Source organism: Grampus griseus, assembly GCF_964374135.1.
Source record: "Grampus griseus genome assembly, chromosome: 6".
NCBI classification, from domain to species: Eukaryota; Metazoa; Chordata; class Mammalia; order Artiodactyla; family Delphinidae; genus Grampus; species Grampus griseus.
The window spans coordinates 88,986,286-89,004,659 of record NC_139000.1 but is presented as its reverse complement, the minus strand read 5'-3'; the positions used below and the strand labels follow the sequence as shown (position 1 = coordinate 89,004,659).

At 49.8% G+C, this 18,374-nt stretch overlaps 1 protein-coding gene across 4 annotated transcripts; it reads left to right on the top strand.

Annotated features, from left to right (window-relative positions):
- Positions 1-1,721: 1,721 nt before the first annotated feature.
- On the top strand, positions 1,722-16,108 carry CARD19 (caspase recruitment domain family member 19). Of its 4 annotated transcripts, XM_082656661.1 has the most exons (6): positions 1,723-2,266; positions 12,207-12,349; positions 13,832-13,985; positions 15,180-15,239; positions 15,486-15,557; positions 15,848-16,108. In XM_082656661.1, the coding sequence occupies exons 1-6, from the start codon at positions 2,260-2,262 to the stop codon at positions 15,961-15,963; spliced, it is 552 nt and encodes a 183-aa protein (XP_082512787.1). In that variant the 5' UTR covers positions 1,723-2,259; the 3' UTR covers positions 15,964-16,108. The 4 variants fall into 4 exon arrangements, with proteins under 4 accessions (XP_082512789.1, XP_082512786.1, XP_082512787.1 ...); XM_082656663.1 differs by lacking the exon at positions 15,180-15,239 and having other exon boundaries at positions 1,722-2,266; positions 13,832-13,989; XM_082656662.1 differs by lacking the exon at positions 15,180-15,239.
- Positions 16,109-18,374: the final 2,266 nt, after the last annotated feature.

Below are 18,374 nucleotides of genomic sequence, written 5' to 3'. Positions count from 1 at the left end.
CTGGCCATAGATAGGTAAGGTGCATATCAAAGGGATGATTTCGATGAGCCCAGACTCTTGCATCTTCCCATACAAAGAAAAGCACTAAATTCATCAACTTGAGATACCTGGTTTTCTTTAACAAACAGTAATCTTTTTTTTTAACATAAATTTTATTTATTTATTTATTTTTGGGCTGCTGCGCACAGGTTTTCTCTAGTTGCTGTGAGTGGGGTCTATTCATTGCGGTCCACAGGCTTCTCATTGCACTGGCTTCTCGTTGCCGAGCACAGGCTCTAGGTGCAGGGGTTTCAGTAGCTGTGGCGTGCGGGCTTCAGTAGTTGTGGTGTGCGGGCTCAGTAGTACGGACTCTAGAGAGCAGGCTCAGTAGTTGTGGTGCACAGGCTTAGTTGCTCTGCTACATGTGGGATCTTCCCGGACCAGGGCTCGAACCTGTGTCCCTGAATTGGCAGGCGGATTCTTAACCACAGCTCCACCAGGGAAGTCTTATACAGTAATCTTCTGATGTCCCAACTACCTGGTCCTTGTTGCAAAACTCCTATATATGCTGGCGCCTCCCTTACCTATTTGGAGCAGTCCCTCAGAGCTATCTGAGAGGCTACCTCCCAGGCTTGAAATCCTCAGAAAGTCTACCAAATAAAAGATAATTCTCAACTTTTAGGTTGTGCCTTTTTTCCAGTTGACAGGAGCCAGGATACACAAGAGTTTTTGCTGAAGAAAAAAAACACAAAGAAACCCCAAAAAACCCATGTAGTCGAATATCAAAAGATTACTAATCACAAAAACAGACATGTCAAGCTAATGATCTTAGTGCTTTTCTGTTTGGGAAGATACAAGAATCTGGGCTTATTGAAATTATTCCTTAGATATGCATCTCATCTATCTGGGGCCTGTATCCTGTTTTTCTCCGTCCTGAATTCCCCCCAAGGGGGGTGCTGCAGTGCCTAATGGCTTAATAGTGGGTAACATTTATGTTTACTGGGATGTCACAGGCAACACTTTTGGTCTGCAGAGTCATGACCCAGCATGAGGGATGCAGAGTAATGGGGGAGGGGGTGTGAGGCCAGTTCCACTGGTGGGCAGGAGGCCCCCTCCAGGAGGGCGGCCGTGGGACCTCGAGCAGGCCTGGACTTCCCCTAGTGCACCCCCAGGTCATGCTATACAGCCCTCCTGCCCCAGGTTGGCACTGCCCGTGTTGTCCCACGGACTGGGGTAGGACCCGGCTGGGCTTTTCCGGTAAGGCGGGCCAGACTCACTTTCAGTGTTCGGAGCGGGGATGGTTCCCGTGGTGACCACCACGACTCGGTCCAAGAGTTTTGGGGTTTCCATCCGACAGCTGCACCCATCCTCCAGTTCCTTCATGGGGTGGGGGGTCGGCGCACGGGCACGGTGGACTGTGCCCGGAAGCGCTCATCCAGGTCCGGACCCTGGCCGCCCCGTGAGGCCAAGACTGAACGGGTCGAAAGTGGGTAAAGGCCAGGACGGAGAACATAGGGTATAAAGGAGGCTGCGCCAGAGACCCGGGTGAGGCTCGGGTGAGGGGCGGGACTCAGAGTTGCGCGGCGACATAGGTGATGCCGGAGGGGGCGGGGCTTAGAATGGGGGGGGCATTTAGAGTGGTCGCGGCGACGCCATCGACGCAGGCGGGGGCGGGGCCTCGTGGAAAAGGGAAGGGCTCAGGGATCTGGTGGTGACGTAGCCCAGGACAGCGGCGGCGGAACTCAGTGAGAGGTGGAGCTGAGAGTTCCGCTTGCGGGCGGGCGCTAGGCTCAAGGTTTAAGGCTTCTGGAGGCCCAGTAACTGACGAGGACCGGGCTCAGCGAGGGGCGGGGCTCAAGAGCTGTGGCAGCAACAGAGCTAATGTCCGCGAGGGTGGGGCTCAGTGAGGGCGGGGTTTAGAGCTCTCGCAGTGACAAAGCCGATGCCCCGGGCGCTCGGAAGGCCGGGCCCAGTGAGGGGAGGGGCTAAGGGCTCGGCAGCGTTCGTAGCCCACGCGTTCGGAAACGGGGCTCGAGTGAGGGATGGGGATTTAGAGCCCTCGAGGCGACGCAGCCGACGCTACGGACTGGGCCTATCGGCAAGGGGCGGGCTCAGTGAGGGCGGGGTTAGGGCTTAGCCGCGACGATGCCGGGGGCGGGGCTCACAGGGAAAGAGCGGGCGGTCTTCACAGGGGTCGACGGACCGCGGCCGGACAGCCAGGCTGACTGACGGCGGCAGGGGGACTGGCCGGGTCAGCTGGGTGTACGGCGTGCCGCCGCCATGACAGGTGAGAGCGGTCCGGGGTCGTGCCTGCCATACAGGGACGGGCGCGCGGCCACGGTGGCACATAGGGTCCGGGTGTCCCGATGCCACACCGGGAGCCGCTCCTCGCGGCGGCGAGTGACCTTGCCCGTGACTAAGTGTCCTGTCGACGAGACGACGGTAGGCCGGCTCGCGGCCCGGGGCCGGGTTCTTGGGGGGCGAGGCCACTCCGGGTCCTGGAGGGTTCTTGGGGGCGGGGGCCATGGACAAGCCCTGGAGAGTTCTGTTGGGCAAGGCCACGTCATGCCCTGGAGGCTTCTGAGCGTTGGGGGCCCCACCTTGGAGGGGTCTGGACGGCGAGGCCAGGTGAGGCCCTAGAGGGTTCTGGGGGACAGAGGCTGGGCCTGGGATGGTTCTGAGGCCAGGTCAGGCCATGGAAGAAGGTTCTAGTGGGTGGGGGCCACGTCGTGGGTGGTTCCGGGAGGGCAGCGGCCAGTGCACGTCTGTAGGTGGGGAGATGCTGCATGGGCGGGTGGGGGAGGTAGGGTTGAGGCCTGACAGTGGGAGGTGAAAATAAAAATGATTCTACTGTGCTTCTATCAGGAAATATAGACACTCCGTCCTCACAGCTACCTGAGAAGAATGCCCAACAGGTGGTGCATGCCTGGGCAGTGTGTGGTACCCATGGGACTCTGTGGTGCCTCCCAGGCTGCACCTCTTGCCCAAAGACAGGCCCAGGGGAATTGTGGATACCGACTCGGTCCCCGAAGGCTTTGCGCCCCATACTGAACTGCCCCAGTCCCTCCTTTTCCCTGGATGGGTTCTCCAGCCCAGTCATCCGCCAAGGGCCTCTCTGGAGTAGGGACCCGCCCACCACCTTCCTGACCCTAACTGAGCAGGGTGACCCTTCCCTATGGACCTTTCCCTGTAGGAGAAGCTCCATGAGAGAGACAGGCTGGTGACAGAGCCCATGACAGCATGGTCAGGCTGCTTCATGAGGTAGAAGTTACCTAGGGGTGGCCCACGGGGCCAGGAAGGCCCCAGAAGTCCCTGTTCTCTCCCCAGAACTCACTGGAGTTCCAGCCTGAGTCCTGCACACAAATAGGATTTCATGGGCAGGAACCTGGTGATTTCCAGGACACCAGTGTCCCAGCCTTAGCCAGAAGAGACCCCAGCTGCTGTGCATTCCCCTGTCATCTCTCTGAATTCTTTTTATCTGTGGCTGCTGTTTCTGAGTAGAGTTGACCCTTTGAGGTTCCAAATGTGAGGGTCCATTTATATGTGGACTTTTTTCGATACATACTATAGTACTACATGACCTCAGGTTGGCTGAATCCTTGGATGCAAAATTATGGATATGGAGGGCTGACTGTAAAGTAATGTGTGGGTTTTCGACTGCTCAGGGATCTGCACCCCCAACCGCTGCATTGTTCCAGGGTCTGTTGTACCTATTGTGCACCTGGTCTTGCATCAGGTGCTTCCCATTGAGAACCGCTGTATGGGAAAAAGTGGAATATCTCTATGTGTGGATGAGGAAATAAAGTGTCAGGTTGGGCAGGTGCCCCAGACTGCTAGGGCAGTCAGTGGCAGAGCCAGGACTAGACCCTGCCCAGGCCCATCAATCCCCTTTCTCCCTGCCATCTCTGTGTCCTGGGCCTCTAGAGACCTCTTCCCTCAGAGCCCTTCATTTTTGGTATGGGGAACTGGGGCCCAGAGAGCACAGGCCTGGGAGGGTCAAATGGGCAGGCTTGCAAGGCTGCGGGCCTCAAGTTCCTGGCTCACTGTCTCCATGCACCAACAGGAAACTGCCTCGTGTTGGTTCTGGGGCCTCTACAAAGGGTTGCAGAGTGAGTGTGTGGGGCCTGATGCGTCTGCTCAGGGCCAGCAATGGCCGAGTGTCACTGCAGCAATTGCTGTTGCTGCAGAACCAGTCCCTGCCTTGTGGTGTGCTGGGGAGTGTGCCATCTCAACTCCATGCCTGAGGCCAGGTTGGGCACTGGGACAGGAGGGGATTCTGGGAGATTCAATTTGGGAGGGAGGTTGAGGTCCAAGCATCTGGACTTTGGTTTGGGTGGGGCGGCAGGGGAGCGGGAGGGCAGTCAGCGTGAGTTAGCCAGGCGGAAACCACAGGGACAGGTATTCTTGTGCCAAGGGCAGGAATCCTGGGCAGTACACTGCAGTTGGGGGTTGCTGTGCAGGAATGGCTCAGGGGCCTGGGAGGCCCGGTGAGGGCAAGTGAGGCCAGCTCCCACAGGGCCTCTATTGCCAAGCCAGGCTAACAGGTTGGCGGGTGGGCGGGGGTGTCCATGGTTGTGATGCTGCCAGGAAGGCAAGATGATGGGGGAGGTAAGGCTTAGCAGAGGTTGCTGGTGAAGGTCTGGTGAATTTTATGCCAGAGCATTCCTCTTCCTTTGTCCTGTAAAAACTGTCTGGGACTGTTTATCAGCACTTGGGACCAAAGTGGTTTCCTTTCTTGTGCTTTCTCATGCCTCTGAATGGCTGCTTGGGTGTGGTTTGTGTGCACAGCGCACAGCAGAGCCCAGAGCTTTGGCCCCCAGGCTATGCCATCGTGCCTGGCAGCTGCAGGCAATGGAGGCCCCACCTGGCTAGCAGCCTGCAGGGGAGGAGGAGCCACTGCAAGATGCTGGCCACCATCCACTGACAGCCCTTGCCCTTGAGCCTTGGACCTACGTCCATTCATTCCCAAACTCTTTAGTGAGTGCTTAGTGTGTGCTGGCACTATGCACACATGCACACACTGGTAGTGCTGGGCAAGACAGCCTATGGCTTGGCCAGGAACAGACATGATGCAGCTAATTGCATAGTTAATTAGTAGGTTGATGAGAGAGGCAGAAAATTTAGATGTCAAGAATTGGCCCCAACACTGTGCTGTGCCTGGGTCCTGACCTCGATACATCACTCCCTAGCTGGTTGAGGTCTTAGGCAGGTCTTAGATAAGCCTACTCGTTGTGCTTCAGTTTCTTTTTCTGAAAATAGGGGTGGTAGTCATGCTTGTGTAGCAGAGCTGATGGAAGAATGACGATTATCTGTATGCCTAGAGCCCACAGAATGCCCAAGCTTGGGGCACACTCCATGAACTATGGCCAATATTAACTCTTTAATCAGAGAGGTTGTAGGTGCTGAAGCCAGGTGGCCAGGAGGGTCCGGCCGTGTGGTGGTGGCAGGTCTCTCTGCATTCCTGTCCATGGCTTCTTCACCAAGTTGGAGCTGCTGACAAGTCCATTTTCAAGGTTGACTTTCAGAGGCTCGGAGAATCAGAAGATAGAAATTCATATTCTGGGGGAGAAAAGACCATCCAGGAGGAGGAGAGAGAAAGACAGTCTGTTGAGTTGGCCCCATGGAAGAAATCAGGGAAGGGGCCCCACTTGTTCCACCTCAATGACTCTATTTTAAAAAGATCAACATTATTGAGGTAGTATTTACTTACAAATACACTCATTTTTAGTGAATAATTATATAAGTTTGACTAATGAATGCACCCATGGAACAACCAGCCCAGGCCTAATCAAGACAGAACATTTCTATCACTCTAGAAAGTTCCTTCATGCTCCTTTCCAGGGAACCCCACCCAATCCAAGAATTCATCTGCTTTCTGTGACTCTCATTTTCTTTCTTTAAAATTCAGCTACGGAATTTCCAAATAGGATTTCTTTTTAATTAATAGATTTTGTTTTTAAAACATATTTAGTTTATAGAAAATTGAGCAGATAGCACAGAGGGTCCCCACACCCCATTTCCTGTATTATTAACATCTTGCATTTGTGTGGTATGTTTGTTGCACTTAACCAATATTGATAGAATATTAATAACTTTAGGTATTACTAACTAAAGTTCTTGTGTTGTATATTGCATGAGTTTTGAAAAATTAGTAATGTCCTGTGTCCACCGTTACAGTATCATACAAGTGGTTTTACCTGGCTAAAAATCTGTGCTCTACATATTTATCCCTCCCTCTTCCCTAACCCTTGGCAACCACTGATCTTTTGACTGTTCTCCATAGTTTTGCATTTTCTGGAATATTATATACTTGGGATCATATAGTATATAGCCTTTTCAAATTGGCTTCTTTAACCTTTAGCAAAATGCATTTAAGTTTCCTCCATGTCTTTTTGTGACTTCATAGGTCTTTTTGTGACTTCATAGGTCTTTTTATCACTGAATTATATTCCATTGTAACTTACTAAACTGAACCACAGTTTAACATATTATCCATTCACCTTTATATGTATGTATGTGGTAAAATATACAGAACATAAAATTTACCATTTTAACCATTTCAGTGGCATTACATACATGCACGATGTTGTGAAGCTGTCACCACTATGCATTTCCAGAACTTTTCATCATCCCAAAGAGAAACTCTGTGCCCATTAAATAATAACTCCCCCTTTTCCCCTACCCTCAGCTCCTGGTAATCACTATTCTACTTTCTGTCTTTAGAATTTGCTTATTCTAGATAGTTCATGTAAGTGGAATCATACAACGTTTGTCCTCTTGTGTCTGACTTATTTCACTTAGCATAATGTTTTCACAGTCATCCATGTTGTCAAATCCATGTACTAAAATTCTGTCCCTTTTACGGTTGTATAATATTCCATTGTATATATACCACATTTTGTCTCTCTATTCATCTGTCTGTGGACACTTGGGTTGTTTTTACCTTTTGGCTTTTGTGAATAATGCTAGTCTGAACTTGGTGTGCACATACCTGTTTGAGTCTCTGCTTTCAGTTCTTTTGAGGAATGAAATTGCTGAAGTATTTGTTTAACTTTTTGAGGAATAGCTATACTGTTTTCCATGGTGGCCATACCATTTTACATGCCCACCAGTAATGCATGAGAGTTCCAATTTCTCCTCATCCTCATATTCATATTCCCTCTCTCTCCATGTATTTATTTTACCTTAATGTGTATGAAGTGGTATCTCATTGTAGTTTGATTTGCATTTCCCTAATGACTAGTGTTGTTGAGCATCTTTTCATATGCTTAGTAGTCATTTGTACATCTTCTTTGGAGAAATATCTATGCAAGTCTTTTGCTCATTTTTGTATTGGTTACTTTATAGGATTTTTTGTTGTTGCGTTATAGGAGTTCTTTTTATCTCCTCTCTCTGTATATATTAATGCCTAATCAGATACATGCTTTGCAAATACTTCTCCCATTCTGTGGGTTGTCTTCACTCTTTTTTTTCCCACTCAAAGTAGGGTTTATTTCTGGACTTTCTAGTCTATTACATTGTTCTATATGTCTGTCCTTATGTTGGTACCACAGTTTTGATTCTTGTAGCTTTGTGGTAAATTTTGAAATCAGGAAGTATGAGTCATCCACCTTCTTTCCTTTTACAGGATAGTTTTGGCCATAAAAGTCCTTTGAGATTCCATTTGAATTTTAGGATGAAAAACAAAAAACATTTATTGGGGTTTGGATAGGGATTACACTGAATTCCTAGATCACTTTGGGTAGTATTGTCATCCTCACAATATTAAATCTTCCAACCCATGAACATGGGATGTGTCTTTCCATTTATTTGTGTCTTTTAAAATTTCTTTCAGCAATGTTTTGTAGATTCAGTGTCCAAGTCTTCCACATCCTTGGGTAAATTTATTTCTAAGTATTTTATTCCTTTTTTTAAGTTTTTAAATTGACATATAGTTAATTTGCAGTGTGTGTTAGTTTCAAGTGTACAGCAAAGTGATTTAGTTATACATATGTACATACATACATACATATATATATATATATATATATTTTTTTTTTTTTTTTTTTTTTTTTGCCATACGCGGGCCTCACTGCTGTGGCGTCTCCCGTTGCGGAGCACAGGCTCCGGACGCGCAGGCTCAGCGGCCATGGCTCACGGGCCCAGCCGCTCCGCGGCACATGGGATCCTCCCGCACCGGGGCACGAACCTGTGTCCCCTGCTTCGGCAGGCGTCCTCTCAAGCACTGCGCCACCAGGGAAGCCCCCTACATATATATTTTTTCAGATTCTTTTACGTTATTCGTTGTTACACGATATTGAGTATAGTTTCCTGTGCTATGCAGTGGGTCCTTGTTGTTTATCTGTTTTATATTTGGTAGTGTGTATATGTTAATCCCAGACTCCTAATTTATCTCCCCCATTCCCTTTGCTAACCACAAGTTTTCTATGTCTGTGAGTCTATTTCTGTGTTGTAAATAAGCTCATTTGTGTCATTTTTTTAGATTCCACATATAACTGTGATATCATATGGTATTTGTCTTTCTCTGACTTACTTCACTTAATATGATAATTTCTAGGTCCAACCATATTGCTGCAAGTGGCATTATTTCATTCTTTTTATGGTTGAGTAATATTGTATTGTGTATGTATATGTACCACATCTTCTTTATTCATTCATCTGTCAGTGGACATTTAGCTTGCTTCCATGTCTTGGCTTTTGTAAATAGTGCTGCTATGAACATTGGGTTGCAAACTAGAGTTTTCTCCAGATACATGCTCAGGAGTAGGATTGCAGGATCATGTGGTAACTTTATTTTTAGAGTTTGAGAAGGGTTGGTATTAGTTCTTTAAATGTTTGGTAGAATTCACCAGTGAAGCCATCTGATTCTGGGCTTTTATTTGTTGAGACCATTTTAACTACTGATTGAATCTCCTTATTAGTAATAAGTCCTTTCAGATTTTCTGTTTCTTCATCATTCAGCTTCGGTAGATTGTGTGTTTTTAGGAATTTGTCCATTTTATCTAGGTTGTCCAATTTGTTGGTATAAATGTCCACAGTATTCTTTTATAATCCTTTTTATTTCTGTAAAATTCATAGTAATATTTCTGATATTAGTAATTTGAATCTCCTCTCTTTTTTTCTTTGTTAATCTAGCTAAAGGTTTGCCAATTTTGTTGATTTTTCTGGAACCAACTTTTGGTTTTGTTTTTCTATTGTTTTTCTATTCATTTATCTTCACTCTAATCTTTATCATTTCCATCCTTCTACGAGCTTTGGGTTTAGTCTACTTTTCCTTTTCTAGTTCCTTAAGATGTAACATTAGGTTATTGATTTGAGATCTTCTATTTTAGTATGTACATTTATAGCTGTAAATTTTCCTCTCAGTACTGCTTTCACTGCATCCCTTAAATTTCGGTATGCTGTATTTTTATTTTCATTTTTCTCAAGGTATTTTCTGATTTCTCTTGTGATTTTCTCTTTGATGCATTTGTTGTTTAATGTCCACATAATTGTGAATTTTCCAGTTTTCCTACTGTTATTGATTTCTAGCTTTATTCCATGTGATCAGAAAAGATCCTTTTATTATGTCAATCCTTTAAAATATATTAAGACACATTTTGTGGTTAACTGTGTTTTGTGGTCTGTTTTGGATAATGTTCCCTGTGCACTTGAGAGGAGTGTATATTCTGCTACTGTTGGGTGGAGTGTTGTGTCTATGTCTGTTAGGTATCATTAGTTTATGGGGCTGTTCACATCCTCTATTGCCTTATTGATATTCTGTCTGGTTATTCTATTATTGAAAGTGGTCTGTTGAAGTCTCCAGCTATTATCATAAAGCTTTCTAGTTCTCCCTTCAATTCTGCCAATGTTTGCTTTAAATATTTTGGGGCTCTGATATTTGGTACATGTATGTTCTAACTTCTTGGTGATTGATTACTTTATTAATATATAATGTACTTCTTTGTCTCATAACAGCTTTTGCCTTAAAGTCTGTTTTTTCTCATATTAGTATAGCAATGTAAATTCTCTTTTGGTTACTATTTGTATGGAATATCTTGTTCCATTCTTTCACCTTCAACCTTTTTCTGTCTTTAGACCTAAAGTGAGTCTTTTGAATATGGTATATAGTTAAATCATGTTTTTTAAATCCTGAGAGGAAAAAAATTCTGTTTCTCTTCTACTCTTACATACAACGCTTATATTTCTCAATACTTCTGACACTTCTGGTTATGGAATGTGTGGGTTTTTCCCCCTACCAAGCAATTTTCCAGTTCTTTGGTGGACACCAACTGGGAGTCCTATAATTTAATTCAATTCTGACACCATCTATCCAGAGATAGTGTCAGATCCCATGGGTTAACTTTAGGCTCAGTCCCACGAGATTGCCCCCACTTGAGATGCCAATAATGAATCCAGGTTGTCACCTGTGCTTCTAACTGACTGGCTATAAATCAGAGTTCCCATGACCCTCTCCTTGTGACCCTATTTGCTAGAATAGTTCACAGAACTCAGGAAAACACTATTTCCAGTTTGTTACAAAGGGTATTTCAAGGATACAAATGAGCATCCGGATGGAAAAGATGCATAGGGCAAAGCATGTGAGAAGCAAAGCATGGAAGCTCCATGCTCCTCCCAGACAGGCCATCCTCTCAGCACCTCCACATATTCAGTAACTTAGAGTGCTCCAAACCCCATTTTTGGGGGGTTTTATGCAGGCTTCCTTAGGTAGGAATGACTTATTAAATCATTGACTACTGGTGATTGATTGAACCTCCAGCCCCTCTCCCCTCCCCAGACATTGCAGGGGGAAGTGAGATGGGGAGGACTAAAAGTTCCACCCCTCGAATTACGTGGTCGGTTCCACTCGTAATCAGCTCCCACCCTGTGGTTATTTAGGGGCTTTCCCAAAATCACCTCATTAATACAAAGTCAGATGAGGTTGGAAGGGGCTTGTTATGAGTAACAAAAGATATCCTTCCACCTTCACAGCTCTCATCACTTAGGAAATTACTTGGGTTTTAGAAACTGTGTGCCAGGAATTGGGACAAAGATCAAATATATATTTCTTATTATAAATCATGAGACTACAAATCCACTTTGCTAATCTAAGTCTTTTGATTAGAGAGTATAATCCATTTACATTTAAAGTAATTACCGATAAGGGATAACTTGTTTCTGCCTTTTTGCTATTTGTTTTCTGTATGTCTCATAGCTTTTTTTCCTTCATTTCTTCCCGTCTTTTGTGTTGATTTTCTGTAGTAACACATTTTGATTTCCTTTTGTGTGTATTCTATGGACATTTTCTTTGTGGTTACCATGAGGATTATACATAATACCCTAAAGTTACAGCTATCTAATTTGAATTGATACCAACTTAACTTCAGTCACATACAAAAACTCTCCTCCTATACAGCTCTGCCTACCCCCATCCCCTGGGTACACCAGGAAACAGGACAAGCTGCCACAGGTAGGTAAGGTGGTGCACTTGTTCAGGCAGCTAGTGCTGCAGGAACTTGGGACCCTCCCTCAGAGATTCAGAGATTTCTTTGTCAACTACCCACCAACCTCTTCCCACCCCTTGCCTTTAAAGACTTGTCATTCTAAGGGACATTCTTAATGGGAAAGACAGTGCAACAGTGATGCTTTAATGGTGACTCTGAAAGAAAAAACAAAAGAAAAGGCATTCCCCAACCTCCTGGGCAGCAAGCATGCTGGTCTGCTGTTGGTGTCAGCTTCTCAAGGCCTTGCAGATACACTGTGTCTGGTGGCCATGCCAGCACAGGCCACTCCAAACAACAACAGCGATTGTAGGAGCTTTGAGATTGGGCCTTCTCCAGGCTGCCCGTGCCCTTCCTCGGGCCTGGCTATTTCCAGAGGGCACTGAGGGGGCCCAACAGACAGCAGATTCTTCGCCCTTCTGAGTTTTTTTGCAATAAGCTCTCAGGCATAAAAGATAGGAGCCAGAGGCTCTGCTCTGCTTTTGAGCACTCTGAACCTTTATCACTGCACCCACCCACCCCACTTTCTGGCAAGGGTGTTGGCGTGACATGGGGGAACTCTGGGCTGTTCGTGAGCTGGGATGTCAGCAGTTGTCCAGATGCTTACAGCTGGTACACCTCTCGGTGGGCATGGGGACCTTGCTGCGAGGGGTCCCTGCCATGGCTGCATCATGCTGTGTGGGTCTCGCCACCCCCTTTTTGGGCTGAGCTGGCTCATTCCCTCTGTGTTGTATGCTTCTGTTTCAGAGCAGACCTACTGTGACCGCCTGGTCCAGGACATGCCTTTCCTCACAGGCCTTGGGCGCCTGAGTGAGCAGCAGGTGGACAGGATTATCCTCCAGCTGAACCGCTACTACCCCCAGATACTCAGCGACAAGGATGCAGAAAAGGTGCCAAGGAACCTGAGGCTGCTTTCCCATCCCTTTCCTCTCTGGGCTGGGAGAAGCGGGGGGCAGGACAGCTTGGAGGTGAAAACCTGTCTCCTTAGGGTGACCTTGGGCCCAGAACATCAGCTCTTTGAGCCCTAGTCTCTTTATATGTCATCAGGCCTTCTGGCCCCTTCCAGAATGCTGGGAGGATCACAGGAGACATGTGATAACATGCCACAACATGAGACAAACCTGGGAGGGGGAACAGGGGGAGTGCTGGGGTGGGAGGGGATCAGGGATACCAGACAGGCCCTACCCAGTGCCATAGGGCTCTTCACTCTGAATTTTCCAAAAGTTCAAAGTGGGCAAACGTTTTGGGTGTAATCTGGCCCATCCTATTCAGGGACACTGGGTGAGAGTGGGTGCTCCTTGCTCGCCCCACCCACTTCTCTGGCTCCCCCATGGGGCTGGGGGTGGGTGCTAGAGACCAGCCGAGGCTTTGGGGTGCAGGACCTGCCTCCCATCTGGGTGACTGAGCGAGCTCTTCTCCTCTTGGACCTGAGCTTCCTGCCTTGGCACAGGGTAACAGTTTCACGTGCAGAGCTATTTGGAGGGTTGGGGTCTCTCCTAGGGACAGGTGAGATTGATCCTCAACAGAACTAGAATCAACACGGACCCTGCTACTGGCCCAGATGCTTCTTAAGTTACAGAAGTAGTACAGTGAGTTAAAAAGTAGGGGCTCAAATTTATATCTTGTAATTAAAAGTCGAATACACATTCATTGTAAAAAAACAATTTGAAAAGCTCATATGTTTACATGAGAAAAAGGAAACTCCTCCACACACAAAACTACAGTTCCTTTCCTCATAGGTACCCATGGCTTCTGCTGCACATCTGCCTTTGCTTTGCAGTTTCTGTGCCTTTGTGGTTTGACTCTAGTTCCTTGTAGCATGGTACACCACCACCAGGTGGCAGCACCGAGCCATGGCCTCCAGGTTCTGGGGGTCAATGCCAAGTACCCTGTCCATTGACCTTTACAACCACATATTTTTCAGTCAACCACATCAAAAAAGCCACCTTTTTTTCTCCTTAACCCTTGATTTATTTTTTAAAACTTGAATCACATTCCTGTAGAGTGTAAACTAGAAATTATCATTACCTCAGAGATTCCCTGTAATGACCCTACCATGTGGGTTTATTATTCCCTTTTTACAAATGGGAAAACCAAGTCAGCAAGCCACTAAGTTTCCACACTTGGAATAATGTCACCGCCATCTTTCTTGCTGACGTGTCCTGGCCTCCAGTGGGAGTGCAAGGCTTAGTGGCCATGCAGCACAGTCTTGGGTGCCACATGGGAGTGCATGAGGCTGTGGTAGCAATTGCTACCTCCCCGTGCATGTTCCAAGCACCTAGATGGTATCACAGCCATTGAGGAAGCTGGGGCTGGGTGCTGAGCCCAGAGTGCTCCAGCCTGACCTTGTCTTGTGCCCCTTCCTCCTCCAGTTCCGGAACCCCAAGGTATCTCTGCGAGTGCGTCTCTGCGACCTCTTGGGCCACCTGCAGCGGAGCGGTGAGCGGGACTGCCAGGAGTTCTACCGGGCCCTGTACATCCATGCCCAGCCTCTGCACAGCTGCCTGCCCAGCCGGCACGCCCTGCGTAAGTGCGTGTCCCAGTCCCCAGGCCTCGGCATCTTCTGGTTCGGCCCTTCACCAGAGACTGCCCTCTGGTTGCATCTTGTATGGCCCTCAGAGTATTTCAGACAATATAGATGTTTCTGTCTCCACGTCTCCCTCTCTCTGTCTCTCTGTCCCTCTGTCTCCCTTTTTCTTGTGCCAGTTTTTACACAAAAGGTAGCATCTCTTGCATGCAGCTCTGCCCTTCCCTCTGTAATCTAATGAATCTGGGAACCCTTACACTTCTGATCAGAAATAGCTCACGGCTGTAGGCTGTACCGGCCTTGAGTGAACTGACCCCCCCAACCCCCACGACGCAGGTTGTGTCCACTTTCGCCCAGGTAGATCCTCATGGCATGGCTGTTTCTGTAGAACAGTTTCTGACACAGATGGCTGGTCCAAGACACATGTGTTTTGGTTTAGAGGGTCTGGCCTGTGGGCCCGGGAGGCTTGTGAGCCCCGATGGGTCCTCTGAGCTGCCAGGTTGGGTGCAGGGAAGGTACAAGCGAGGATGGCAGCTCAGTTCTGAGGCCTCTGCACCCAGGTCCCCAGGAGGAGTGGCTACTGTCCCTCAGTCCTCGGATGAGAGGCTGGAGGCCAGGAGGGAAGAGGTGGCTCGCCTCAGCCCACTCGGCTGGACCTGGGGCTAGTGTCCCTGCCCCCAAGGACAGGCTGGCAGGACTGGGCCCTGAGCTCCAGCATGGGACGGTCCTGTCACCACAGGTCAGGACCACACAGCCTGCCTGGAGTCAGGTACCTACCAGGGTGCCCTCAGGGCTGTCTGGCAGCTGGCTGGTTAGGGGGAGCCCCAGTGGGGTCTGGGGAAAGGGAAAGAGCGCCCTGCCCTCACATCAACATCATCAGACTTCGGACAGGCAGGTGTTTGCGCTGTGTTTGGTGCCTTGTGGTTGCCAGGGAACAATGAACCCCCTACTCCATGGTCCTCAAGTTCTCATGAAGTGGACAAAAGGAGAAGACACAAAACTGTGCAGGGTTCCCTGTCTGGCGCTGACTTACCCCAAACACAGCCTGGAGGGCTTAGCACCGGCACAACCTGAGGGGCCTGGGTGGTCTGGGGGAGGGGGCTCGACAGCCCCCTTGGTTTCCCGAGGGCGGGGCAACCACCTTACCCTCTGGCCCACCCATGACTAACTGCACCCTGTGATTTTGTTTCCAGAGAACTCAGATTGCACAGAGCTAGACTCGGGCACCGCAGGCCGTGAGCTCAGTGACAGGGGTAACCGCCTCCCATGTCCCTTCTCTCTGTTCCCCCACCCAAGGCTCCATCTCTGCCTTGGGGGCTTCTCCATTCCAAGTCGGGTTCCGTTCCTGGCTTCCTGTTGGACAGACCCCCTCAGGGTGCTCACTGGGTGTGTCCCTGCCCAGCTGACCCCAGCACAGGGTGTGAGCCTGTCCCTCGAGGCCTCTGGACCCCTCCCACCCTCCTGGGCTTGGGGAGCTGCTCACGTGCATTTCTCCCCAGGACCCGTGGCCTTCCTGACCTGTCTCGGCCTGGCCGCAGGGCTGGCACTCCTCGTCTACTGCTGCCCCCCAGGTGGGTGCTGCCTGGCCAAGCCTCAGCCCAGTCCTCTCCAGACCATGGGGCAGAGCCCTGCCGGATGGACGGAGGCCTACACCTGAGGCCCCCTACTTGTGGCCCAGCGTGGCAGTCCTGCGGTTCCTTTCCTGCCTTGCTGACCTTGTCAAGGTCCTGTGTGGGGAGCCAGTGCCAAGCAGGCCCACTCGGCATGGGGACCCCACATCACTCAGGTGTGGGGCTGGCGATGCCATGAGGCTGAGAGAAGGCGCCTTCTCGATGGGTTCTGAGACCCCCTTGTCTTCCAGACCCCAAGGTGCTGCCAGGGGCCAGGCGTGTCCTGGGCTTCTCCCCTGTCATCGTCGACAGGCACGTCAGCCGCTTCCTGCTGGCCTTCCTCACAGATGACCTGGGGGGGCTCTGACCGATCCCCTCCCTGCCCACCTTGGCTGCTTGCTGCCCTGGGGCTGGCTGATTTTTCTAAGTGTTTATTTCTCACTGTGTATAACTTATGTAACCAGCACTTTACCTTCACTGTACAAAGGTGCTCAACAATATTAAATGTTTGAGTCTTATCCCTTCTCTCAGGAGTGTTTTCTAGATGATTCCAACACAAGACATGACAGCATGTGTAACTGGGGCTGACCCTGTGGGCTCTTGGCTTCCCGAGTCCAACCCAAGACCCAGGTCCTGCTCAGGCCGCCTTCTCAGACCCCTGTGGGCCTGGGCCTCACCCCTCCATGTGGGCTACCTGCCCCAGATGACCCCTGCTGTGTCCCCCAGTGCCCACCTCCAGATATCCCCTGCCATGTGTTCCCCTTCCCTCCCTCCCTGGCCACCTTCCACTACTTCTCTCCAGAACTCCCTACCTTGAACCCCTCCTGCCATCCCCTGCCTGGGTGTTGTTGGTCCCCACACCTGCCCCTGCCCATCTTCCCTCCTTCCCCAGCCCTCAGCCTCAGGTGGCGAGGATGAGGATGGACAGGGCGCACTGGGCTGCTCTGTTACCCGAGCCCTGGGCCATGGAGGGGCGCCAACCAAATGCCTCATGATACCTAGTGCCAGCATGTGTTAATTTGATTCCTTTTAGCAGCCCCAGGAGGTGGGCTGCTGTCCCTGCTTTCCTGATGAAGAATCTAAGACTGAAAGGAGAGATCACTCAGCCAGGAAAGGGGGGGGACCCAGTGCATGAGGGGCTCCACCACCATCTTCATTCCCTTCCTGTGACATGTCCCAAGGAGATACCCCCTCCCCTATCATCCCCCTTGTCTCTGTCCAGTCACCAGAGCCAACACCCAGATCCTGGGCCCTGGAGGCCCCTCATACTACTACTATCTTGGAAATGGAGCCCCTCCACCCGGGAGGTGATGACCCGCGCTTGGCGGGTCTGGGGAGGGTTCAGTTGACACAGATATGGTCAGAGCCTAGAAATGAACACAAAGTCTTGTCCCTGATCCCAGGTGGAGAGGAGGTTGAGACAGAAAAAAAAGAGTCCACAAAAACTTCTAGAACTTTTAGAGGTGAAAAATGTAATTGTGCCATCTGAAGTCTTGGGCTCTGGCTCCTCACGCCCTCCCCCAACAGCCTGGGGTTTGGCCATACCCAGCACCTTGTCCTCAGAGCTGAGCCCCTGTATTTGTCTTGGGGACATGGGCCTGTCCCCTTGACCAGGGTGTTTGTACCTATTTGTCTCACCTGCCAGCCTCCGGCTCAGGATCTTGTCATGGGAATGTCCCTCGTGGACACAAGAGGGTGAGTGTACATGTCCAAGAGTGTGCTCTGCCTTTGGCTCTGGGGGCCCTGTGAGCCACGTCCCCAGTGCCTACTACCCTCCTGCAGGCTGTGGTTGTCTGGCACCTGTCTTTTATGTGGACCCCTGTCACCACCCTCATCACTGATGAGGGAGCGGAAGCTCAGAGCCCAGGACCACACAGCTGCCAAGAGTGCCCTCCCCACACACGTACACATGCACACACAGGCATACAAACATACATGCACACATACACGAAAAGTGTGCACATGTACACGTGCACAGTGCTCAGATACACACATGCACCGCACTAGGCATGGGCTGCCAGGGCCTGGGCCTGGCCCCTGATGGGCTCCTCTCCCCATTGCCCCACCCTGTCAGCTCGTCCCTCTCCAGCCTCTTTGGGGAAACAGAAGTATGTTTGTCAACCCAAGAATCATCATGAGCTTGCATTTTCCATAGGGGGTTTCCGGAGGAACCCACAGCCTGACTCCAGGAACGACGCTACCATTGGGGCCCCAGGAGGGGTTCCACTCCCAGGTTTTAGTCTCTCAGAGCATGTGGGAAGGAAACAAGATGGGAGGCAGAGGAATCATCTTCAGGACATGGTCTCTGGCTGATTCATTCAGCCAGCTCGTGAGCTAGTTCACTCATTTGCATGCCCAGCCATTAAAGTGAGGGCCAGGGCAAGGGAGAGCCAGGCATAGGAGCTCTCCTTTCTGCCCTGAAGCCTGGGACAGTGCAGCTTCCCACTCGCTCCTCCACCTCTGCACTGCAGGCTGTGGATGTGTGTCTCCGAATTCTGAGCCTTAGTTTACCCATCTGTAAAAAGGGACACAACCTTGGGACCTGTCCTTGAGCATGGATATCCTGAGCTGGATAGCACTGTTCCAAGTACTGTTCTCTGGAAATTGCTTCATGAATTTACCACTTTGCTGGAAGGCATAGCTAACGCATGTTCTCTCTGGGACAGACTCCCATTGGGTGAAAGGAGTGCAGTTGTCTGTGCTCAGTGGGGAGGACACAGGTGCCACCCTGAGCTGAATGGGCTGAACGGATCCCCCAATGGCTGCGCACCACGTGAA